The sequence below is a fragment of the Pteronotus mesoamericanus genome, unplaced genomic scaffold (assembly GCF_021234165.1).
Source record: "Pteronotus mesoamericanus isolate MK-2021 breed Mesoamerican mustached bat unplaced genomic scaffold, CSHL_Meso_final scaffold_85, whole genome shotgun sequence".
NCBI lineage: Eukaryota > Metazoa > Chordata > Mammalia > Chiroptera > Mormoopidae > Pteronotus > Pteronotus mesoamericanus.
In genome coordinates, this window is record NW_026555329.1 from 35,822,523 (window position 1) to 35,844,110 (window position 21,588).

At 34.6% G+C, this 21,588-nt stretch overlaps 1 protein-coding gene across 2 annotated transcripts in view; it reads right to left on the reverse strand.

Annotated features, from left to right (window-relative positions):
• Positions 1 to 21,588, reverse strand: part of RELN (reelin) — a 558,168-nt gene that overhangs the window by 244,648 nt on the left and 291,932 nt on the right. For both annotated transcript variants that reach the window (XM_054564075.1, XM_054564074.1), the window contains exons 7-8: positions 16,835 to 16,931; positions 11,131 to 11,182 (exon numbers count right to left, since the gene is read on the reverse strand). In XM_054564075.1, the coding sequence (XP_054420050.1) occupies positions 11,131 to 11,182; positions 16,835 to 16,931 (149 nt within the window). The remainder of the gene's footprint in view (positions 1 to 11,130; positions 11,183 to 16,834; positions 16,932 to 21,588) is intronic.

The following is a 21,588-nucleotide window of genomic DNA, read 5'->3' on the forward strand; positions in this document are numbered from 1 at the left end:
ATGTTTGGTAAATTTTTTCTCTAAGCCATCTGGTCTAGGATTTTTGTTTGTTGGAAGTTTTTTTTTAATACTGCATCAATTTCAATAGTTGCAATCTGTCTACTCAAGTTCTCTGATTCTTCCTGATTTATGTTTGGAAGAATATGTTTCTAGGAATTTATCCTTTTCATCCAGTTTGCTTAATTTGTTGGCATATAGTTGTTCATAACATTTTCTTACAATCCTTTGTATTTCTTTGGTGTCAGTCGTTACTTCTTTTCTTTCATTTCTGATTGTATTTATTGTGTTCTCTCTTTTTTTCTTGATGATCTGGTTAAAGAATTGTCAATCTTGTTTATCTTTTCAAAGAACCAACTCTTGGATTCACTGATCTTTTGTATTGTTTTTTTAGACTCTATTTCATTGACTTCTGCTCTAATCTTTATTATTTCTTTCCTTCTACTCACTTTGGGGTTTTTTCTTTTTCCAGTTATTTATTTAAAAGAAATAACAACACTTAGTAAAGTTAGATTGTTTATTTGAGCTTTCTCTTGTTTCTTGAGAAAGGACTGTAATGCTGTTAATTTCCCTCTTAGGATTGCTTTCCTTCTGTCTCATAGATTTTGGGTTGTTGTGTTTTCAATTTCATTTGTTTCAAAGTATCTTTTGATTTCTTCCTTGATCTCATTGTTAATTCATTCACTGTTTATTAATATGTTATTTAGCTTCCATTTCTTTGTGTATTTTTCAGTTTTCTTTTTTGATTGATTTCTAGTTTCATAGCATTATGGTCAGAGAAGATGCTTGATATGATTTCGATTTTTTTTATCATATCAATTTTTTTAAAGATTTTTATTTATTTATTTTTAGAGAGGGGAAGGGAGGAAGAAAGAGAGGGAGAAAAATATCAGTGTATGGTTGTCTCACATGTGCCCGCTACTGGGGACCTAGCCAGCAACCCAGGCATGTGCCCTAGACTGGGAATTGAACCAATGACCCTTTGGCTCGCAGGCCTGCACTCAATCCACTGAACTACACCTGTCAAGTCATGATTTGCTTTTAAATATATTGTGAGTTGTTTTGTGTCCTAACATGTGGTGTATACTGAAAATGTTCCATGTGCACTGTAAAAAATGCACATTCTGTGGCTTTGGGATGAAATGCTCTCAAGATATTAATTAAATCCATTTGATCTAATGTATCATTGAAAGCAACTCCTTCCTTATTGATTTTCTGTCTGGAAGATCTATCCATTGAAGACAATGGGGTGTTAAAATTTCCTACTATGACTTTATTTCTGTCGTTATCTCCCTTTATGACCATCAAGATTTGCTTTACACATTTAGGTGCTTCTATTTTTGGTGCATAATGTGTACTAAGTTCTATCCTCTTGTTGGATTGTTCCATTTATCATTACGTAGTGTCCTCTTTGTTTCTTAATATAGCCTTAGTTTTAAAGTCTATTTTGCCAGTTATTAGGATTGCTGCCTGAGTTTTTTCCTTTCCATTTGCATGAAATATCTCTTCTATCCCTTTACTTTTAGTCTGTGTGTATCTTTTGTTCTGAGGTGGGTCTCTTGGAGACAGAATATATATGTCTTGTTTTCTTATCCCTTTAGCTACCCTATGTCTTTTGATTGGAGCATTTAAGCATTTATATCTAAATAGATTATTGATAGATACATATTTATTGCCATTTTAGTCCTTTAACTACATTACTCTTTTTTTTTTCTCCTTCTTCTTCTACTTAAAGCAAGCTCTTTAATATCTGTTGCAGTACTGGTTTGGTGTGACAAACTTCTTTAGCTTTTTCTTGCTGTGAAGCTCTTTATTTCTTCAATTTTAAATGATAGCCTCTCTTGGTAAAGTAGCCTTGGTTGTGGGTCCTTGCTTTTCATCACTTTGAATATTTTATGCCAATCCTTTCTGGCATGAAATGTTTCTGTTGAGAAATTAGATGACAGTTTTATGGGAGCTCCCTTGTAGGTAACTACCTGCTTTTCTCTCATGGCCTTTAAAATTCTCTTTTTTGTCTTTAACCTTTGCCATTTTACTTATGATGTATTTTGGTGTGGGCCTCTTTGGATCCATCTTGTTTGAGATTCTCTGTGCTTCCTGGACTTTTGTGTCTTTTTCCTTCACTGGGTTAGGGACATTTTCGATCATTATTTCTTCAAATAGGTTCTCAATCCCTTGTTCTTTCTCTTCTCCTTCTCGTATCATTATGCTGTAGATGTTGTTATGCTGTTGTCATGTTTTCTCAAAGGTCTTTTAAACTATTCTCATCTAAAAAAATTTTTTTTCTTGTTGCTGCTCTGATTTTGTGTTTTTTTTACTACCTTGTCTTCCAAATCACTGGTTTGATCCTCTGCTTTATCTAACCTACTATTTATTCTTTCCAGTGTATTATTTATTGCAGATATTCATTATTTCTGACTGGTCCTTTTTTATGGTCTTTGTCTTTTTTAATGCCATTGAACATTCTTATTATCATTACTTTGAACTCTATATCTGATAAATGCTTGTCTTCATTTCATTTAACTCTTCTGGATAATTACCTTGTTCTTTCATTTGTGGCCTTTTTGTGTTTCTTCCCATTTTGGTAGCCTCCTTGTGTTTGGTAGGTCTGCAAAGACTCTGGAGCAAGACTATGTTAGAGCCCTGGGAAACCTGTTTGGAACTATCAGCGATCCACAGCTTGTAGCTTCTCTGCTGGGCTGGGTGCATGCTGAAAGAAGCAAGTCTACACCAAGTCCAGCTATTACCATCATCAAGCTGGGGACAGTCAGCTAAAGTCTCAAGGCACTCAGAGATCCATCTCTGCCTTAGGCTGTCTGTTAGGCTTAATCAGTTAAAGAGCCCCCGATTGCACTCCTCAGCAGGGCCTAACCTCCACAGGGTGGGGAGAGAGGGTTTCTGGTGGGTGGGGCTATTGCTTCCCTCCAGGCTGTTATCACATGGAGGGGAGTGTTCTGACCAGGAAAGATGGCTTTTATAGTATGGGGAATGACTGAGCATAGGGATCCTGGCTGCTGACTCTTCAGCTCTCTCCTTAGCCTCCAGCTGTGATACTCATCAGCCCAGCCTAAGCTCCACAGAGTGGGGAGAGAGGGATTCCTGTAGGTGTGGTTATTGCTTTCCCCCAGGCTGATGCTGCAAGGAGGAGAGCGCTCTTTTGGAGAAAGATGGCTTCTGCAGTGTAGGGGGATGACTGAGCACAGGGATCCTGGTGGCTGACCCTTCAGTTCTTTCCCCAGAGCCATGAAACCCAGACTCTTCTCACATGGCACTAGTCTGCTCTGCTTTCCCTCTGCCAGAGCTCAGGGTAAGTGGCTGCAATTGAAATTTTGTGCATTGGCCCTTTATGAGGGTGACTATGTCTCTAGCCATCTCACCCTGGCAGACAGAAATCCTTCTTCTTTTCACAGCCAGATATATGTGAGTGCCTTTCCCAGTTCTGGTGCTCAAGGTTGGGGAACACAGATTGTGGTTTAGACCCCACACTTTTCAGGAGGAACACGTCTGGCTGCTGAAATATCCCTCTGGAACTTCAGCTGCTGTCTGCAGGAGTCCAGCCTGTCCTGCTGTGCCTCCACACTTCCTACTAGTCTTGATGTGGTGTTATGGTTTCTCCTATAAGTTCTTGGTTATAAGGCTTCTTTCCAGCTAGTCTCAGGGTGATTTTACTATAATTTATTTGTAATTCCTGTTTGGTCCTTGGAGTACTGTAGCTTCTACCTACTCCACTGCCATCTTGGATCAACATCTGATTTTAAAAGGACATTCATGATGAATGAAAGCAGGGATGCAAAAATAAAGGAAATGAATACAGATAAATACAGATAACTGTATATAGCATATTGGAAAGATCTCTCTGATAGAAGAATCCCTGATGAAGAGTCTTGATGGATATGAAAACTGCTGCCTCAGATCAAGTTCTAATATTGCCCATTGAGTTCATTCAGCACACTCATTGCCTTAGAAATCAATAATAGGTATAGCATTAACCACCAATTTGAAGCATCTCTAAATCTGTTTCTTAACCTATGACTTTCATTAAATTCAGTTCCTATTTATTTAGTTCTATTTATCAGCAAAATTCTGCCCTATTTACAAAGGGGAATACTTGAATACTCTTAGTCACCAAGGAAACATTTGAGCTTGAAAGTGGATATGTAGAAAAGACCAGTGTATAAATAAAAGCTAAGTGCAATAAGTGACATAAAATAAGTACAGAGGAAGTAGGAATTCAGAGATATCAGGCTGGGGTAATGGGATGAGTTTTTATGGAGGAAAAACAACTTAGTCCATATCAATAATCAATTTAACTCATTGTATGGTTCACTGCTATGTCCCTTCTATTAGAATGGTCCTCAATAAATAGTAGAAGAACATATTTATGAATGAATTACTGACATTTATTTCTTTAAGCTTCATCAAGTGAGGGATAATGAATTAAATATTTCAAAGGGGAAAGGTCATAGTATCTATTTTCAAATTATTTTAATTCATGTAAAGATAACTATTATCAGTTTTCATAATTAAAAAATTGTAATTAATCTCAATAATCTTTTTTTCCTTTTTATTGGATTTATTGAGCCAGGCGGTGAAAAACAAATACTATCTCACTTATAAGTGGAACCAAATCAAGTAGATGTGGATAAAAAAGCAGTGGTACAGTTACAAGCAAGTAAACAAGCAAGTAAAATATAACCAAAGACACTGAAATAAAGACCAAACTGACAATAACCAGAGGGGAAGGAGGAGGGTGATAACAGGGAATAGAAGGGAAAGGGTCACCAAGGAACATGTATAAAGGACCCAAGGATAAAGCCAAAGTGGGGAAGGATTGAGGGTGGGAGGTGGGTGGGTGGGATGGGGGAAAGTGGTAGCAGGAAAATGGAGACAACTGTACTTAAACAACAATTAAAAAATGCAAAAAAAAAAAAAAAAACCTCACGGGAAAAAAGTTAAAAATAAAAAACTTGTAATTAATCTCAGTAATCTTTTTTTCCTTTTTATTGAATATGTTGGGATGAAACTGCTTAACAAAATTTATAGGTTTCAGGTTCACAAGTTTACAACACATCTGTCCACTACATTGTATGTTTACCACCCCAAGCTAAGTCTCTGTCCATCATCATATATCCTCCTTATACACTCTTCCACCTCTCCCCACTTCCCTCCCCTCCCCCCAGCAATCACCACACTGTTGTCCATGTCCATGAGTTTCTTTTCTCCCTCTTTTTTTCCTTTTTTGTTCATTATTTACAATAGCTAAGATTTGGAAGCAGCCCATGTGTCCTCAGTAGATGTGGATAAAAAAGCAGTGGTACAGTTACACATTTACACAGTGAAATACTACTTGACCATAGAAAAGAGGGAAATTTTACCTTTGTGACAGCAGGGATGAACCTGAAGAGAATTAGCTAAGTGGAATAAGCCAAGTCAGAGAAAGACAAATACCATATGATTTCACTCATAGGTGGAATCTAATGAACAAAACCTCAGTAATCTTTTATAGAAGCTTATGCTTAGTAGAATTTTACAATATTTCAGAATATTCCCTTTTATTACTTAAAATAGGACTTAAGAAGTTGTGGGTGAGATGGATTTGAAATATACTTAAGTTCATTTAAACTAGTCTCTTAAAATATACATTCCTTAAAAAGGGAATGGGTCAACTTTAAGATGAAGAAGCAGGAAAACCTGAATTATAGTCACTTCCAAATCTTTATTTATTAAATTCAGATAATACAAAAATGTTCCACATATAAATATTTCAGTTTTGTGCTAATATAGTTCTTTGAGGATCTAAGAATCATAATCAAAATTTATTTTAATATCTCATATCCAAGAATCTTACAGTCAAATAAAACATATATGTAACCTTATAAACTCATGTATTAAACTAATTTTACCATTAAAATGTTCTAAAGTTCTGCTTTTATTTATATTTGTTTTGAGCTTAAGTCACCAGAGATTTTTTTATTTATATTTGTTTTGAGCTCAAGTCACCAGAGATTTTGCTAGTCTCATACTTGGAGATTTTCATGTTTCCAGAAGAGGTTTTCACTATTTCATAACAAATTCCCCAAGGTCTTACCTACCTAGTAGATGACTCCGGAAAAATTTGAGAGTGTGACTTAGAAATACATTTCTTAAGTTTATAGAAGAAATGAGCAACAAATCACATGAAGATATGGAGGGATCAATTTCTTCTACCTCTGAATTAGCTGTTTTAAAAGAGTTGAGGCAGAGTTTATTGAATCAATTCTGAGTAATTAAGAAGTATATGAATTAGGCAGGAGGGGAAAAGCTGCTTCCTTTTTGCTGAATGCAATATAATTACTCTTACAAGTGGCATTTTATTCATATATTTCTTTGAGAAAAAAATGCCAGATATTTTCACAAATCAAACTTTCAATTTATCAATAAAAGTACCTTTTAATTTTCATAATTTTATAGTTTTTATTTTTCAAAATATATTCATACAAAACAAGTAGCTCTCATTTGTGTTAGACTCTGCAGCATGTACCGTAAAGAAGGGAATTCAGGCCTACGAGTATTTTCATATCTTAATTTGTAAATATAAAATATTTATGCTTTAATAACTTTCTTCTGTTTTAGATAACTGAAAACTATCAAAGCAGTAAAAAAAATAAATATACATACACACAAAACCCCAAATCTTGAGGATATTCATAAGTAAAACCAAAGAAAAAATGTACTAATTCTATAAATTATGGACAAATAATAAATTCTAGCTAGTTCGATATTTATTTTTGTCTACTGGCTTCACTAAAGGCATTTTTTTTTTTATGATTTTCGATTTCCTCCTGAGTCATCTTTTCCCTTGATTAAGGTCCTCAGATCACCTCCCCCAAATCCTTTCTTGGCATGAAATGCATGCATCACACCAACTGAGCACTTGGTTACACGATATTATGAATGTCTCTGTAATAGCTACTTGTCACTCAGGCAAGAAATATTTATGAGCAGCTACTTATTTTTAGTCCCTTGGCTAGGGGCTGAGAACACCATGATGGACAAGACAGATTACCTCCTAGGCCAAACTGTTTTTCATGGCATATGTTTTTAAATGCTTTACCTTTAATCCCCATTTTGCCGATGAATTCTATTAATCTGGAGAAAGAGTTGGGCTATACTGAACAAACATAAATTTCTTTATTGCTCAAGAGAGAAAGAGGTCATTTTCCTGACCTCTATTACCTATTAAATAAGTATAAAAACCCCAGCTGATGTAGATTAACTCTTCATACAGACACAATTTTATCTGACATTGCTCATAGCTCTCCCTGGCTGGTTCTTCTACTCTGGGAGTGCACTCACTTTCCCAGCCTGTACCTTGCTTGTGTCACTCAGTTCCTCACCTAGAAAACTTGTCCTTCCCAATGACTCATGTTGTTGGCTTTCAGTGAGTCTTTTTTTTTAATATGCTGTAACACTGATAGTTATAGTGAATGAAACTGTTAGTCTTGACAAATAGATATATAGTGTAAAGCATGCTGTTAAAGATAAGAGCCTACAGATTTGAGTGCCTGGTAAAAATCTCCCTTAACTGAGAATTCCCATGTATCCTTAGGCAACATCTATAATTTAAGTAAAAAAGGCCTCCCTGAATTGCTGAAGTCTGTAAGAACTATCTGGGACCTGTCACCATGGGGACGTGTACACATGCCCATCTGCTTATAATAATCTGGTGGTTCTCTAGAGGGTTCATGCTCTGTACGTGTCCTGAACTTTCTACCACACTATTAGGTACTGTAAAAATGTTTTGTTTTCTTTTGTGTCTTTTCATAGTTCAAGTTAGTTCAGGACAACGCTGGACACACAGCAAATACTCAGTGAGTTGTTAAGTGAGTGACAAATACAAAGCACTACCAGCACTTCCCTGGGACACAGTACACTGCTTTGGAAAGAGAATTTGGAAGAATCTGTAAGATAATGGTTTGCAAGGGCATCATCTCAATTTTTCTTCCTATCCCAGAGGAAATCTAAAGGAAATGAGTAGATGCCCCTAAGGCTACAACCATAAATTCCACAAGTTGAATCTAATGAATCAAGTGAGGATTGGAAGAGATCAATGCCTCAGCACAGAAATAAATATGAGATCTTTCATTGGAATGGAAAAATGAAAAGTTCTAAGATTATTTTAGAACACTTTTCAAGAGATTTAGATGTTGATAACATGATAACTGCATTTTTAGGATGCTTTAATTTTAAAACTCATTTAGATCAGACAGTCTGTATATTTTTATGTATCTTTATGTACATGTATGCATCCATATATTATTTTACACACACACACACACACACACACATTAGAGGAGTTGGGAGTGCTTTGCTGTATTGAGAGAACAGAGTTAACTGAGTCACTCCTTAGTACTTCAACAAATTTCTGTAGACATATCTCTGAGGCACTTGGGATTCTTGGGTAATGCTTATCATGTAGTTGAAAATGTTTACAAGAATAATATAAAAACATCAGGGCAATGGTTTATTCAATTGTGGTTACATATGCATAATTATGAACATAATTCACCACTGAATCCATAAATGATAGAATTCTCTAGAAAATTCCTGTTAAATCTAAATTACCACACCAAACAATGAACATTGAACATCCTAAAGGACTTCATGAGGAGTGACACTAAATCTGACCATATTTAACCACATTACTCCTACAGATTTGGAGAATTCCACAATACATAAATAAACATAAAATGTTGAGCTGTTGGCATTCAGTGATTTTTATAACACACTCAATATAATTTTTGAACTTACTATAAACACAATGGCTACTTGATTATGGTTGCTATTTTGGTATTTGGTTATTGTGGGGCTTATAAAGTTCAGGATACACACACATGATTATCACATCTCTAATATTTGTGTATATGCTCCAGTCTGGCCTTCTTAGCATCCATGTAAACACAATAATGTTACTCCAAGCACTCATAATGAGATATACAAAACTATTGCTGCAAAGTTCTCCCTAGTATGCCCCATTTACCTTTCAACACCATACAGACATAGCTAATGGGTTGCCACTACATTGCTTCTTAACCATCCTAATCTGTTTAGTCCCCAAGAATTTTTATTCTCAAAATTCAGTAAGCAAATTTCCAATGAAGTCTCTAAGCAATAAATTATAATTTTTTACTAAATATTTTCTGTTGCATCCCAAACAATGACATGTTAAATTTCACTTTTGATTCTAAAATTGATGCTCAAATTTTTTCTAAATTTATTTTTTAGCTATAAACTTGGCCTATCTAACCCCCCCAACTCACTCCCCACCCCCTCTGCTTTCGGTCTTCCCTGCCTCTATTTCTCTTCTAGTCTTCTCACCTAAAATTTAAAGCCATGCTTTAAATAACACAAGCAACTCTCTGTCCTGGTAGGCTGCAGCAAGCACTCTGGCTTGTGGGGAAATCAAAGGCTCTTGGTAGTCCCACATTTGAGTCTAGTCCCCAGATCTTGAGCATGGGTTTGTTATGGGTTTTGGGTTTCAGATACCCAACATTGCATTATCTCAGGAACTTCCTCTCTTGGGACCTTTTCTTTTATTTGTATTGTTCACGGTAGGGTGCTACTGAAAAGTGAGGAAAAAAGAATCTATGCCAGCCCTACAGTATATTCTGTACTGTTTACAAAAGTAGACCTTTGTTTTTCCTTTAAGGATGCCGAATCTCTCTAACCATGACTGAAATTAAAATACTAATAGAATTGTGAGGCATTTATTTTAGAGAATTCTCTTGTGTTCTTTAATTGCTAAAAGGTAATACTTGAAATTAATATTGATTGCTTTAGCAAAAAAGAAGAATACTCAGAATACAAATAAATAGGAAAGCATTACTCAGCTTATTTTTTACATTAATAACATAATGAATTTAAATGTATTTGTTCTGGTTAAGAACTTTGAAGTTGCTTGCCTGTCATGCTAGAGTTTTAAAATTTTGCTTTTGTAGTACTAGAACTTTTAAAAAATGAACTTTATTTTTTCTGATTATAAATTTATTATATACATACTCATTATAGAAAGCTTACTAATAATAGATAAAAAAACACTCAAACAAACTCATTATTTCTTTTTACTAACATTTTCTCCTGACCACATATGAACTTCTGAGTAGCCTGTAAATTGTTGTAGGTAATGCCATGAATATGAGAAGAAAACCCAACCTATAACCAAGCAAGTTTCACATAATACATACAGAAGCTGAAAAAAGGCACACTGAAAAAAAGTGACAACTAAATGACTTGAAGAAAATTGCTCTTAGGCGCAGTCAACCACAGTGGGTTACTTGCTATGAGGACACTGATGTGTAACTAGGACTAGAAGGCCACTGAGGAGGTGTGGATGGTAAATGTGAGGGTGCTGTCCCAATCCTCACGTCAGGAGGAGGTTTTCATGTTATGGCGCCAAAATCGCTGAAGCTAGCCTCCACCTAAAAGGCATTACCTTTCTTTACCTAGAAAGTTCCCTTTGGAAACATATACATGTAATTTATTACTATACACCTTTGAAAATTAGAATGGAAAGAAATGTGATAGTAAAACTATAAAAGTGTGATAAAAAGATACTTTATTTTACTAAATGCTTTGGGTAGGAATTTTTAGTTTTAATGTAAAAGTGCTTTAAAAATATTGCCAGATACAGTTATTTTTAATTATCCATGTCTGAGTTAAACATATATTATTCATGTCAAACACGAAGCCCTAAATAGTTTCTCTTAGCCACCAATAATTATCTTTCATTATTAGTCAGTAAGAGTACAGGAAATTTAACAGATTTCAATTTTAATCTGAGCAAAACATAATTAGTAAGGTAATTCTGCTGTAACAGAATAATCCAATACATTCAAAATCCATATGTAAATCCCTTTAAGATATTTTGGATTATCTGTATCTTTTTAAAATATCTCTCTGCAGGAGAAAAATGGGAAAGAATGTAACATTTAAACATTTTTTATTTCACTTTACAAATGTTTAAAATTATTTACTGCAAGTTGAGACTTACTTTTCTCTAAATTTAAAAGCATTTGGCACTATGATCCTGATGGTACACTATGATTAAAACAAACATTCCCAAGTTAAATAGCTATAATTGCTAAAAACACTTACCAATGGAAAATTGGAGTACAGAGGCTGTTGTTGTATTAAGGCCTGTGGTGATCTAGAAAAAGGAATATACCAAAATAAGACAAGATAGAGAGGCAGAGAAAGAGGTAAAAGACGTCCAAAGGAGGGAGGAGAAAAAAACAGGAAAGGAAGGAGCCATAAACAGAGGTTGTATTTATCCAGTGGTGAGCTTATTTTTATTAATATGTCTGAACACAAATACATTTTGTTTCTCTGGGGGAACAAAGCTCTGAGATTCTGACTTGGCCCTCTGACGGTATTTCTTGCTGTATGATGAGAACTGCTTGCAGGGTAATCTACGCGGTAATTCTGACCTTGAGAGGGCACTAACCCAGCCCCTCCACTCACACTACCACCTCCCCTCCATCCTGCATCAACAGATCTGGGGCACAAAGCAAATGTCATAAAAAGAGTAACCACCAAAAATTGGGAGGTGAATTAAAAGCAGATGATGAGAATAAAAGTATTTTGAAAAGTGAATAGAATTACAGCAACTAACAGTGCAGGATTTTTGGGGGGGTAATGAAATGTTCAAACACTGATTATGGCAATGGCTGTATAATTTTGTGAAGAAACTAAAAACCATGAATTGTATGCTTTTGAAAGAATGAATTGTAGAATATGTGGGTTATTTCTCAATAAAACTGTTAGTTACCCCCCTCCAGAAAGAGTAATCAAATTATGGGCCTATAAATATCCTTCCCACATGTTTCTGTTACTTTCTCTTTGTTTCATGAAGAACGATGTTTAAATAATTTTCCCGTTTCTCAAGAGAAATGATACCTTAATTTTAAAACAATTTAACTTTAAAAAATTTTTACTTATATATTTTTTTGAGCACTGACTTTGATCCATACCAGCTCAGATCAGATGAGAATTAAGATTCTCATTTTCAACGATTCTTTTGCTGGGTTTCTGACCCTGTAAGCTGAAGTATGGGATACTTCCCATCACTGTACCCTATACAATTGAAAGTGTATAATTGTGTTTCCACCATGGCAGAAGCTGTTTGCTCTCTTCCTTTCACTTCTCATATACACAATGACATCTTTAGCCTTATCCCTGTGCTTCATTAGTTCCCATGTAATTAAGTCCACAATGGCAGAAGGGATACCCAGTGCACGAACTGTGGTAGGAATTAGTGGACAAATGAATGAGCAAACCTTTTGCTCTGCCACATTCAGCTGAGATTCGGATATCAAAAGATCCTGCATCTACAACATGTTTTGGAAAGATGACTGAGCATGTGCTTTAAATATGTGAATTTAAAATTAATGAAGAAGCAGGAAAGGTAATAGAGGAAAAAGCAAGGGAGGCATTATACAAGTTGTCCGGGTATCAGTATAGGTATTGGCTCCTAATTGATTCTAACCCTTGCAAAAATCACTGTGCTCAGGTGTCAGAGGAAATTCTTTATTTAATCTAAATCTCTCATTATCACAGATTATCTGCTCAAAGAAAACTGGCCCACCATGCCCAGAACTCTGATTCCTGCTCCCTTCCCCTTACCAGAGTCACTAGAGTAAAATGCACTAATAGAATTTTCTTTAAGTAACTAAACTCCTTTTCAAGATTCCTTTAAAACAAATCTGTTTTTTCCTCCAAAGGTTTCACAGTATGTTCAACTATTTGTTGTCATGAGTTTCCACTTGGACAATTTGATGTTAAAATCCAAAAAAAGCACGTGGAAACTTAAAATTTTTTCACATTACCTGAATGAACACTCTTTCCCCCTCTAAATTTATGTAACTGAGATTAATGAAACACTCCAGAATAAAAAGTTCTTTGAAACAATGGTATCACATAAGTTAAAAGCACCATGGTTACCGCTATTGTTAGTGCCTTAAATATATGAGAGTTCTATCCTGGTGGTGTAATAAATGAAGCCTGTGTCACCTGCGTGATCAGGTTCCACAGCTGTGACCTCTGTTAGCAAAAATCAGCTTTCTTGAAATATTGCCAAATTTAAAATTACACGTGCTAACTGATAGTGACCGTAGACTTTGATTAGTCATTGATACTCCATTTTTTTTCTTCACCAGGAAAGCTAAGAACTGGTAGAGTGGTTGCTTCTCATTTCTGTACATTTACCCATTTAGTTTATTAGTAACATTGTTAGCTACAAGAAAGAATAGAAAAAACAAAGAAAAAAATAACAAGAAGCATTGCCTATAAAATCTATATTTTCCTTTGGGTGTTATAAATTATTTATTATTATTGAGTTCAAATTTGTAATTTTAGTCTGCAAAGTTATTAAGCCTTTATATCTGACATTCTGAAAACTAAAGGGCCTCTTAAAGGGATTTTGATAAATAATAAAACAACTATGAATGTCTGGCAGAGAATTTTTTTTCTACCAAATCTCAGTGCTCTTAAATTATCAAATAGCCTCCAAACTATAGAAAATTAGTATGATCACTAATATGAATCTTAAGATTCATTGCAGGCTGAGGTTGTTCATTCTGCACCTCTTTCTTACAAATTTTTATTGTTTGATCCCGTTTTAGCCCAAACTTACTCTTGTAGAAAAAATGTATTTCTAAATATGTAAGAATAAATATGAGGAGGACCCCACGAAAACCCTGAATTATCTTCAGGAGAGTGGGTCCCTTGTAGTACAGGCTTTTCCCATTAGTTGAACGTTCTAGAAACCTATCTGTGTCAGTGTACCAGCTGGTGCTGTTGTGAGAGGCTGCATTCGGCTTCATTGACTTCTTTTGGAAGACTCTTTCAACAATTGCTCATTTCACAATGGGTGATTTACGAGTGTACTCGCCCACACTGTGCTGAATGTTAAGCAGTTCTTGATCGAAAATGGCATGACCCCTGTGCCCCACCCTCTCTAGTCATTCAATTTCACCCCAAGCAACTTCTTTTTCTTTTGTTTTCTTGGATGAAAAAAAAGTCCTCAAAGGGGAACGTTTTGCCAATGTGGAAGAGGTGAAACAAAAAACAGCAGAAGCACTAAAAGGCACCAAAATTGATGTGCTCATAAACTCTTTTGAGCAGTGGAAAAAAGTCTCGATGGGTGTATTGCATCAAATGGAGAGTACTTTGAAGGTGACTAAATTTAAATGTATGAGAATAAATACACATTTTTTTACAAATAAATTCTGGGTTTTTTTGGGTCCTTCCTCATAATTTCTTTTTTTAAAAAATGGATGTAGCATAACTAATTTTGTTTTAAGTTCTAAGAGAGCACATTTTCTCGTAAAGGAGTGGGTAAATGCATTCCTCATTAACTTGATTTTAGACTAGCAAAATGAATAAAGCTAAGTACTACCACCTGAAATGTGGAGACTTCACTGAGCTAAATAAAATGTGTGAGGGCCACACAGCACAGCAGCAATGGAAACATTAATGCATGGTGTGCCTATGTGAGAGCAGATGCCGCCTCTCATTAACTTTGACTGAAAAAGGAAAATGAAATGGCCATTTGAGTAACTTCACAAAATGGCGATGCTCTTTTCATTAAAAAAAAAAAAAAAAAGCATTAGTCTAGTAAGGGTCTTGTCCTATGGTTCTTTGTTTCACAACTTCAGTAAGAATTAGGTTTATGAAAAATAAGAAGACATATTTTTTCAAAAAAAAGTTTAAAGGCTAATAATTTTCCTGAGTTCTCATGCACAGCAGTTTTGACTAGATTCAGTTCTAAGTACCATACAAATATGTGAATTTTAGCAAACATAACAGCATGTTAACAGACAATTGAATTCTTCACTTTTTATTTGATTGATCTGTCTTTGTTAAACACAACTTGGATAAAAAAATATATTTTTGTTCCTGGGACTCCAATATAGTATAACAATTATTGAAAGTTAAAGTTGCTACTGTGTAAAATGTGACTGCCATCCCCATCTGTGTTAATGTGTCTTCATTCTATTCCCTTTGAGTCCACAACACAATTTATCTTAGGGAACTACTTATGGTGGCAATATATTATAAATCTGCATATTGTTTTTCTTTCACAGATGCAGATAGTTATTTTGAATATTTTCCTTTTTAGTTGAAAGGCTTATCTCACATTAATTGCATAATACAATGCAAGATTAGCCCATTGGATGTATAAATTCTGATGTTAAATAAACTAGGATATAGTGAAATAATCAGGATTAAAATAAGTAGATACTTCAGTTTTTATGCAGCAGAAATAGGAATTTTGCATTACATTCTTAGATATTAATAAGTAGAAACAAAAATGAATTTGCCAAGCATTTCCAGAAGTATTACTAAATGGGAGGACATTCTAACATAGGCATTTATTCTAAGCTCAATTAACTACTGTAAAAATTTAATTTTGTTTTAAGGCTTATAGAAAATTAACTCAGTCATGGTACATTATTTTAAATGTACTAGCACATCTATTTTTTTCAAGAAGAACTGCACTACCAGAGTCATATTTGTCTGCAAGAATATTGTAACACCTTGTGAGACTTGAATTATGAGCACCTATTATTTTAATTTACATCCAATTAATTCTGTTTGTGTTCTAATTTCAAGTAAAAACTCTTCAATTTATCAATGCTCTGAAGCTCGTATCTTTAATAAATTAAATGTATCCATTGCCATAAAAGGTGTATTCAAGCAGCATAAAATAAGAACCATGTTATAAAAATTAATTGACTTTCACATTTTGATAACTAAATCTTCTTCTAACTGTCTAGCTAGGTTTTCCCCCCTTTTTAATGTGGAAGCAAGTTATCTGACCACTTTTAAAGTTAATAAATTTGAAATATAATGTGTGACACAGGGGTGAAAAATATAACCTGTTACTAAAACCCCATAATAAGGAAGATGTGGAAGAGAAAAGGAGAAGCATTGCAGGTCAAGTCAAAAGCAGAAAAACAAAGTATAACAAATGTGAGAAGAGTATTAGGTGGAAAGTAATTAGGCCCAAATAATATGACAATTGCTCTATATCCATTTTCAAGAATGTGAAATGAATGGGCTCCTCAGCCAGACAGAAGTACCAAGGAACAACAAAAGGTGCATTAGCCACATGCTGACGGCTAGTGGTTTCATTGTTTTCAATTGAGAATGCTCATGTTTCATTTTACATGTGAGTATAATCCAAGAATGTGTCTTTGGCCAGCAAAGTCTAATCAGTCTAAATTAAAGGAATGTATCCGGCTCCTGAACAATTTGGCAACAAAACTTTTTAAAACTGGTTTATGCAGTGTTCTCTTTTACTCAAATAAATCATTAAAGTTAGGAAACAAAGTTTAAAAATAATGTGACAAAATTGCTCATCTAACATTTCTACTTGCAAAGAGAAAATAAGTTTAGAAGTAAAGCTTTATACAAGAACTTATAAAGTCATGAATTACTTGTGACATATGTGACACATATATTTAATTAATATCTTTAATAAATGCGTATATTTGCAGCCTGTCATGTTGCACATATTATACACATATCATATACACATTTTTAAGCCATCTAATCATGATGACATGAGACCCATTGATGCTCCCAAATTTATTACTGAATTCTTAACTTTTGCATTTGAATATAAAGTATAAAATCATTGCTCCCAATTTTGAGATATTTTGCAACAGAGTTCATCATATAAACAATACTGCAAATTTTCATCTGAACTATAAGAGCCTAAGAGAACATTTTGTTGGCATAAATCTCAGTAAAGACAATGTATTTGGAATAATGTACATGAACAGCACACACTTACCAATTCTCTTGGACCATATGGCTCACAGAAGGTGACAGCATTGCCATGCATGATTGCGCCACACTGTTCTCCAGTCTCACAGTTGCTACATTCAATCCTGTGGGGACACAGAATGCATCCCCAGTCTGAGAACTAAGTAGCACACAGTGGTTTACAGCTCAGGTAAGGAAAGATGTAATAATTATGGTTATTTGGTTCAAATGAACATTTTAAGGAAAGTAATGTATTGTGATATGTTCTTTAACATGCCATCAGAAAGACTTAAACTTAAATCCCAGTTCTATCAGTTACAAACAATGGTGGGTAAGTTACTTAACCTCTAAAAGTTTCAGTTTTCTCACCTGTAAAATGAAGATAATAATATGGACCTAAACTCACGTATTTACTGTGCAGGTTAAATGAGAGAGTGTATATAAAATTGAGGGTACAGAACCAATCTCATAGTAGGCAGATGGTATCATCAATAATTATGTATAATATATATGTCCAATATAAGGAAGTTTGCAAACATTAAAGATAAGCAAAATAACACATACTTACATAATGAACTAAAAACTCATATCTCTGAAATCAAGAGATGTTTTATATATTTTAAATCTTTTTTGAGATATAATTAGTATAAATGTTAAAAATTATTCTTCTCAAATACATTGTGCATATCTGTAAAATATACCATGCTAAAAATAATGAAATCAGATTATATTTAATCCACATATTAATATAAAATATACATAAATTATAATTCAAGCAAAGTTTGGATACTGAATTAATACATTAACTTTGTAAATAATTTAATTAGCTGCTCTCTTTATTACTGTAAAATTAAGTGGTTAATAAATCATTAGGACAGGATTTCAAATATAAATTTATGCATGTTTTCAGTAGAAAATGAATTTATGTATATTCTGGGTTTGATTGTATATTTATAGCAACAGTTACAATGCTCTCCATCATTACGTTTCAACCTACAATCATTACATACCTAGGATGTAGAAAGATAGATCTATTTTCTCTGTCTGAACCTCAAACCACATGAGAGCTGTATTTCATGCAGAAAGAACATTTTCAAAGACTTTCACATTCCAGGTGCCAAACATTGTGGAAATAGCACCATGCCTTTTCTTTTGGAGATCACTGCATTGTGCCCTTTTGCTAATTTTAGAGAAAGAAGTAGGAACACCCATTTGGATAGGGAGACAAAAGTGTGAAGAGATGTCAGGTAGCTTATAAAGCCTAGAGGCAGAAGCGCAATAAGTAAAAACTGGCAAATAATTGTATTTCCTATATGTACACTGCACGGAATAAATGACTGTTATCATACCAGCCTTTTGAGCTGTGTTCCTACAGCAGAAGATAACAATGGTTAAGAATCTTAACATGTATAAAGGACACATGGACAAAGCCAAAGCGGGGTATGATTGAGGGTGGGAGGTGGGGATGGGGTGGGAGCAGGGCAATGGTGGGGGGAAAGTGAAGACAACTGTGCTTGAACAATAAAAAATGAAATAAACCTTGTTAGTATGACTCAGTGGATTGAGCACCAGCCTGCGGACTGAGAGGTTGCCGGTTTGATTCCCAGGCAGGGCACATGCCTGGGTTGTAGGCCAGGTCCCCAGTTGGGGGCATGTGAGAGGCGGCCGATCGATGCATCTCTCATACATTGATGTTTCTCTCCTTCTCTTTCTCCCTCCCTTCCCCTCTCTCTAAAAGTAAATAAACAAAAGCTTTAAAAAATTAAAAAATAAAATAAAATAAAAAAGAACCTTTGATTTTTTTTGTAGAATAAACAGGGAATAATGTGATGCTAGCATTGCAAATATCAGTAGGAGATTTAAATCTTTTGACTACTGTGAAGCAAGATTCTTTTTTTTCTTCCAAAACAAAAAATCAACAATTTATTGTTTAGGGATAAATACAAATGTTGCAAAAACTAGTTTTACATGAAGTCAAGGGAATAACAAATACAAAGTTTTGTCATGGTCACTTGGGGGATGGAGGGAGGTGAACTGAATTGGGGAAGGCACATGGGGAATATAATGTATTGCTAATATTTTATTTCTTAAACTGGGTGGTAAATACATGGGTATTTGATTTATTGTTATTTTTATACTATGCACATATGCTATGACTATTATCTTACATGTGTTTAATAATATGTTAAAAAGAGTGGTTTACAAAAAATATTTAAACAATTCAAATCTAAGTGTACTATATCTCTAGAATGTTAAACTTTTTAAAAATATATATTTTATTGATTATGCTATTACAGTTGCTTCATTTTTTTTCTTCTCTTGATTCCACTCTGCCGGCGCCTCCCTCCCACCAGCAACCACACCTCTTAGTTCACGTCCATGGGTCAGGCATATAAGTTCTTTAGCTTCTATAGGTTCTATAGGTTCAATTTCCTATACTATTCTTAACCTCCCCCTATCTATTTTGTACTTACTGTTAATGCTTCTTATCCCCTGTACTTTTCCCCCATTCTCCCCGCTCCCCCTCTGATCTCCATTTCTGTGATTCTGTTCCTATTCTAGTTGTTTGCTTAGTTTGTTTTTGGGTGTTTTTTTTTAGGTTAAGTTGTTGATAGTTGTGAGTTTGTTGTCATTTTACTGTTCATAGTTTTTATCTTCTTCTTTTTCTTAGGTAAGTCCCTTTAACATTTCATATAATAAGGGCTTGGTGATGATGAACTCCTTTAACTTGATCTTATCTGCGAAGGACTTTATCTGCCCTTCCATTCTAAATGATAGCTTTGCTGGGTAGAGTAATCTTGGATGTAGGTCCTTGTCTTTCATGACTTTAAATACTTTTTTCCAGCCTCTTGCCTGTAAAGTTTCTTTTGAGAAATCAGCTGATAGTCTTACGTCCTTTGTAGGTAGCCATCTCTCTTTCTTTTCCCGCACTGGAACCCTGGATTGTGCTGTCTGTCTCACTCCCCAGTTGTTCGTCTTAGTTCATCTGCACTCAGATGTGGGACTGCTTGGTTTTCCAGCTGCAACCTCGCCCTCTCGGTCCTCCCGCCACAGCCTTGCAGTGCCTCCTCTCCACCCCAGCAGCTCACCTCAGCCCCTCCTACCAGTTTGGATGAGAGTTTCTTCTTTAACTCCTTAGTTGTCGGACTTCCAAATAGTTCAATTTTCTGGCAGTTCTGATAATTTTTAATTTTTAAATTTGTTGTTGTCCTTCTTTTGGTTGTGCGAGGAAGCAAAGTGTATCTACCTATGCCTCCTATTGGCCAGAAGTACTGATTACTGTGAAGCAAGATTCTTGACATTAGAAGAGATAGACCAGTAGCTTCATAAGGGCAACAAACATGTTTCTTGTTTACCATTTTATGCCTTGCACGTTGTATTCTATAAAAATTTGTTGAATGAATGAATATAAGACAATTTCATAAATATAACTATTATCAAAGCCTGAGGTCCAAAGCATTTAGAATAAAAAGTGTCTGGCACATAGCAAGAACAATGTGTTAGTGTGTGAGTTGTTGTTATTGTTGTTGTTATTATTATTGATTTCAAACATTTTCATTCAGAACTGGTGTATTAGTTATTTTTCCCCACAGAGAACCTATTACATGAACTTTTTACTACAATTGTTCTATTCTTTAAACTATATATTAGTTTTTTTCAAGGACTGTGATTGTAATAAAAACAGAGGAAGAGCATAAAAGTTACAGTGGTATTCTCACTAAGTGACAGATGAGCATTATTTGGCCATTAAGGTATTCTAAAATGGCTTGAGAAAAACATCAACTTCGACAGAAAAATATTAAAAGAATATTCAAACCTCACAATAGCTATCTGTCATTTTCCCCCAATAACTCTAAACTAAAAGCATCATTGTTGATATGTAGTTCAAGGCTTGATGTTGGAATTCCCATAGCAATGAATCTATCTATAAATATTTATTAGCAGTTCCCAAATCAACCATATATCAGAAAAAATAATATCTGTATAAAATATATGTATTACAGTTCCCCTTCCCCCATAGTTTTGATTAAATAGGATTCAGGTGAAGCCTAGATATCTATATATTGTTTAAAGGTGGTTCTAACATAGGAGGCCAATAGCCTGACATTAGGAAACCAGTGAATAGAGATCAGATGTTTAATGTGTTTGGAGAACCATTTCTATTTTGTGGAATAACAGGAGTTTATATACTAGTAAAAAAAAAGCAAACCAATATAGTCTTTCTCCCCATTTGGCTCAACACCCTCTCTCTACCTTTCTCTTCTTCATTGTGCTTTATAGCTCCAGAAACTTAAAAAAAATTTCTGAAAGCACTAGTACCCTGTTGAAACTTAAAAGATTTTGAATTATCAGTATTTAGAATGGAACAAATCCAACACCAAAAGGTCTTTTTTGTCCTTTGCTTGAATTTCTCACAGTCTGACTGGGTTTGTCAACATAATTTATTATAATTTAAATCTGAATGCTCATCCATCTGGGTGGTCAAATCAACCTACTCTTAGCTGTCAATGGTGTTATTTATTCATTCATCATTCATTAATTTGTTTTTTTTTTAAATTAAAAAACTTGTGTTGAGGACCCACAGGCACTGTGGTGAGCTTTAGTGGTACAAATATGAATAAAGCAGTGTCATTATCTTCCAGGAATTCATACTCCAGAAGGCAGAGAAATAAGCACACAATTGCAATATAGTGTGTCAGTGTAATGATAGCTATTTATTGTATTCAGTTTTGTGCCAGATATCCCAAAGCCCATTAAAATATCTCAACCACTCTATAAGAT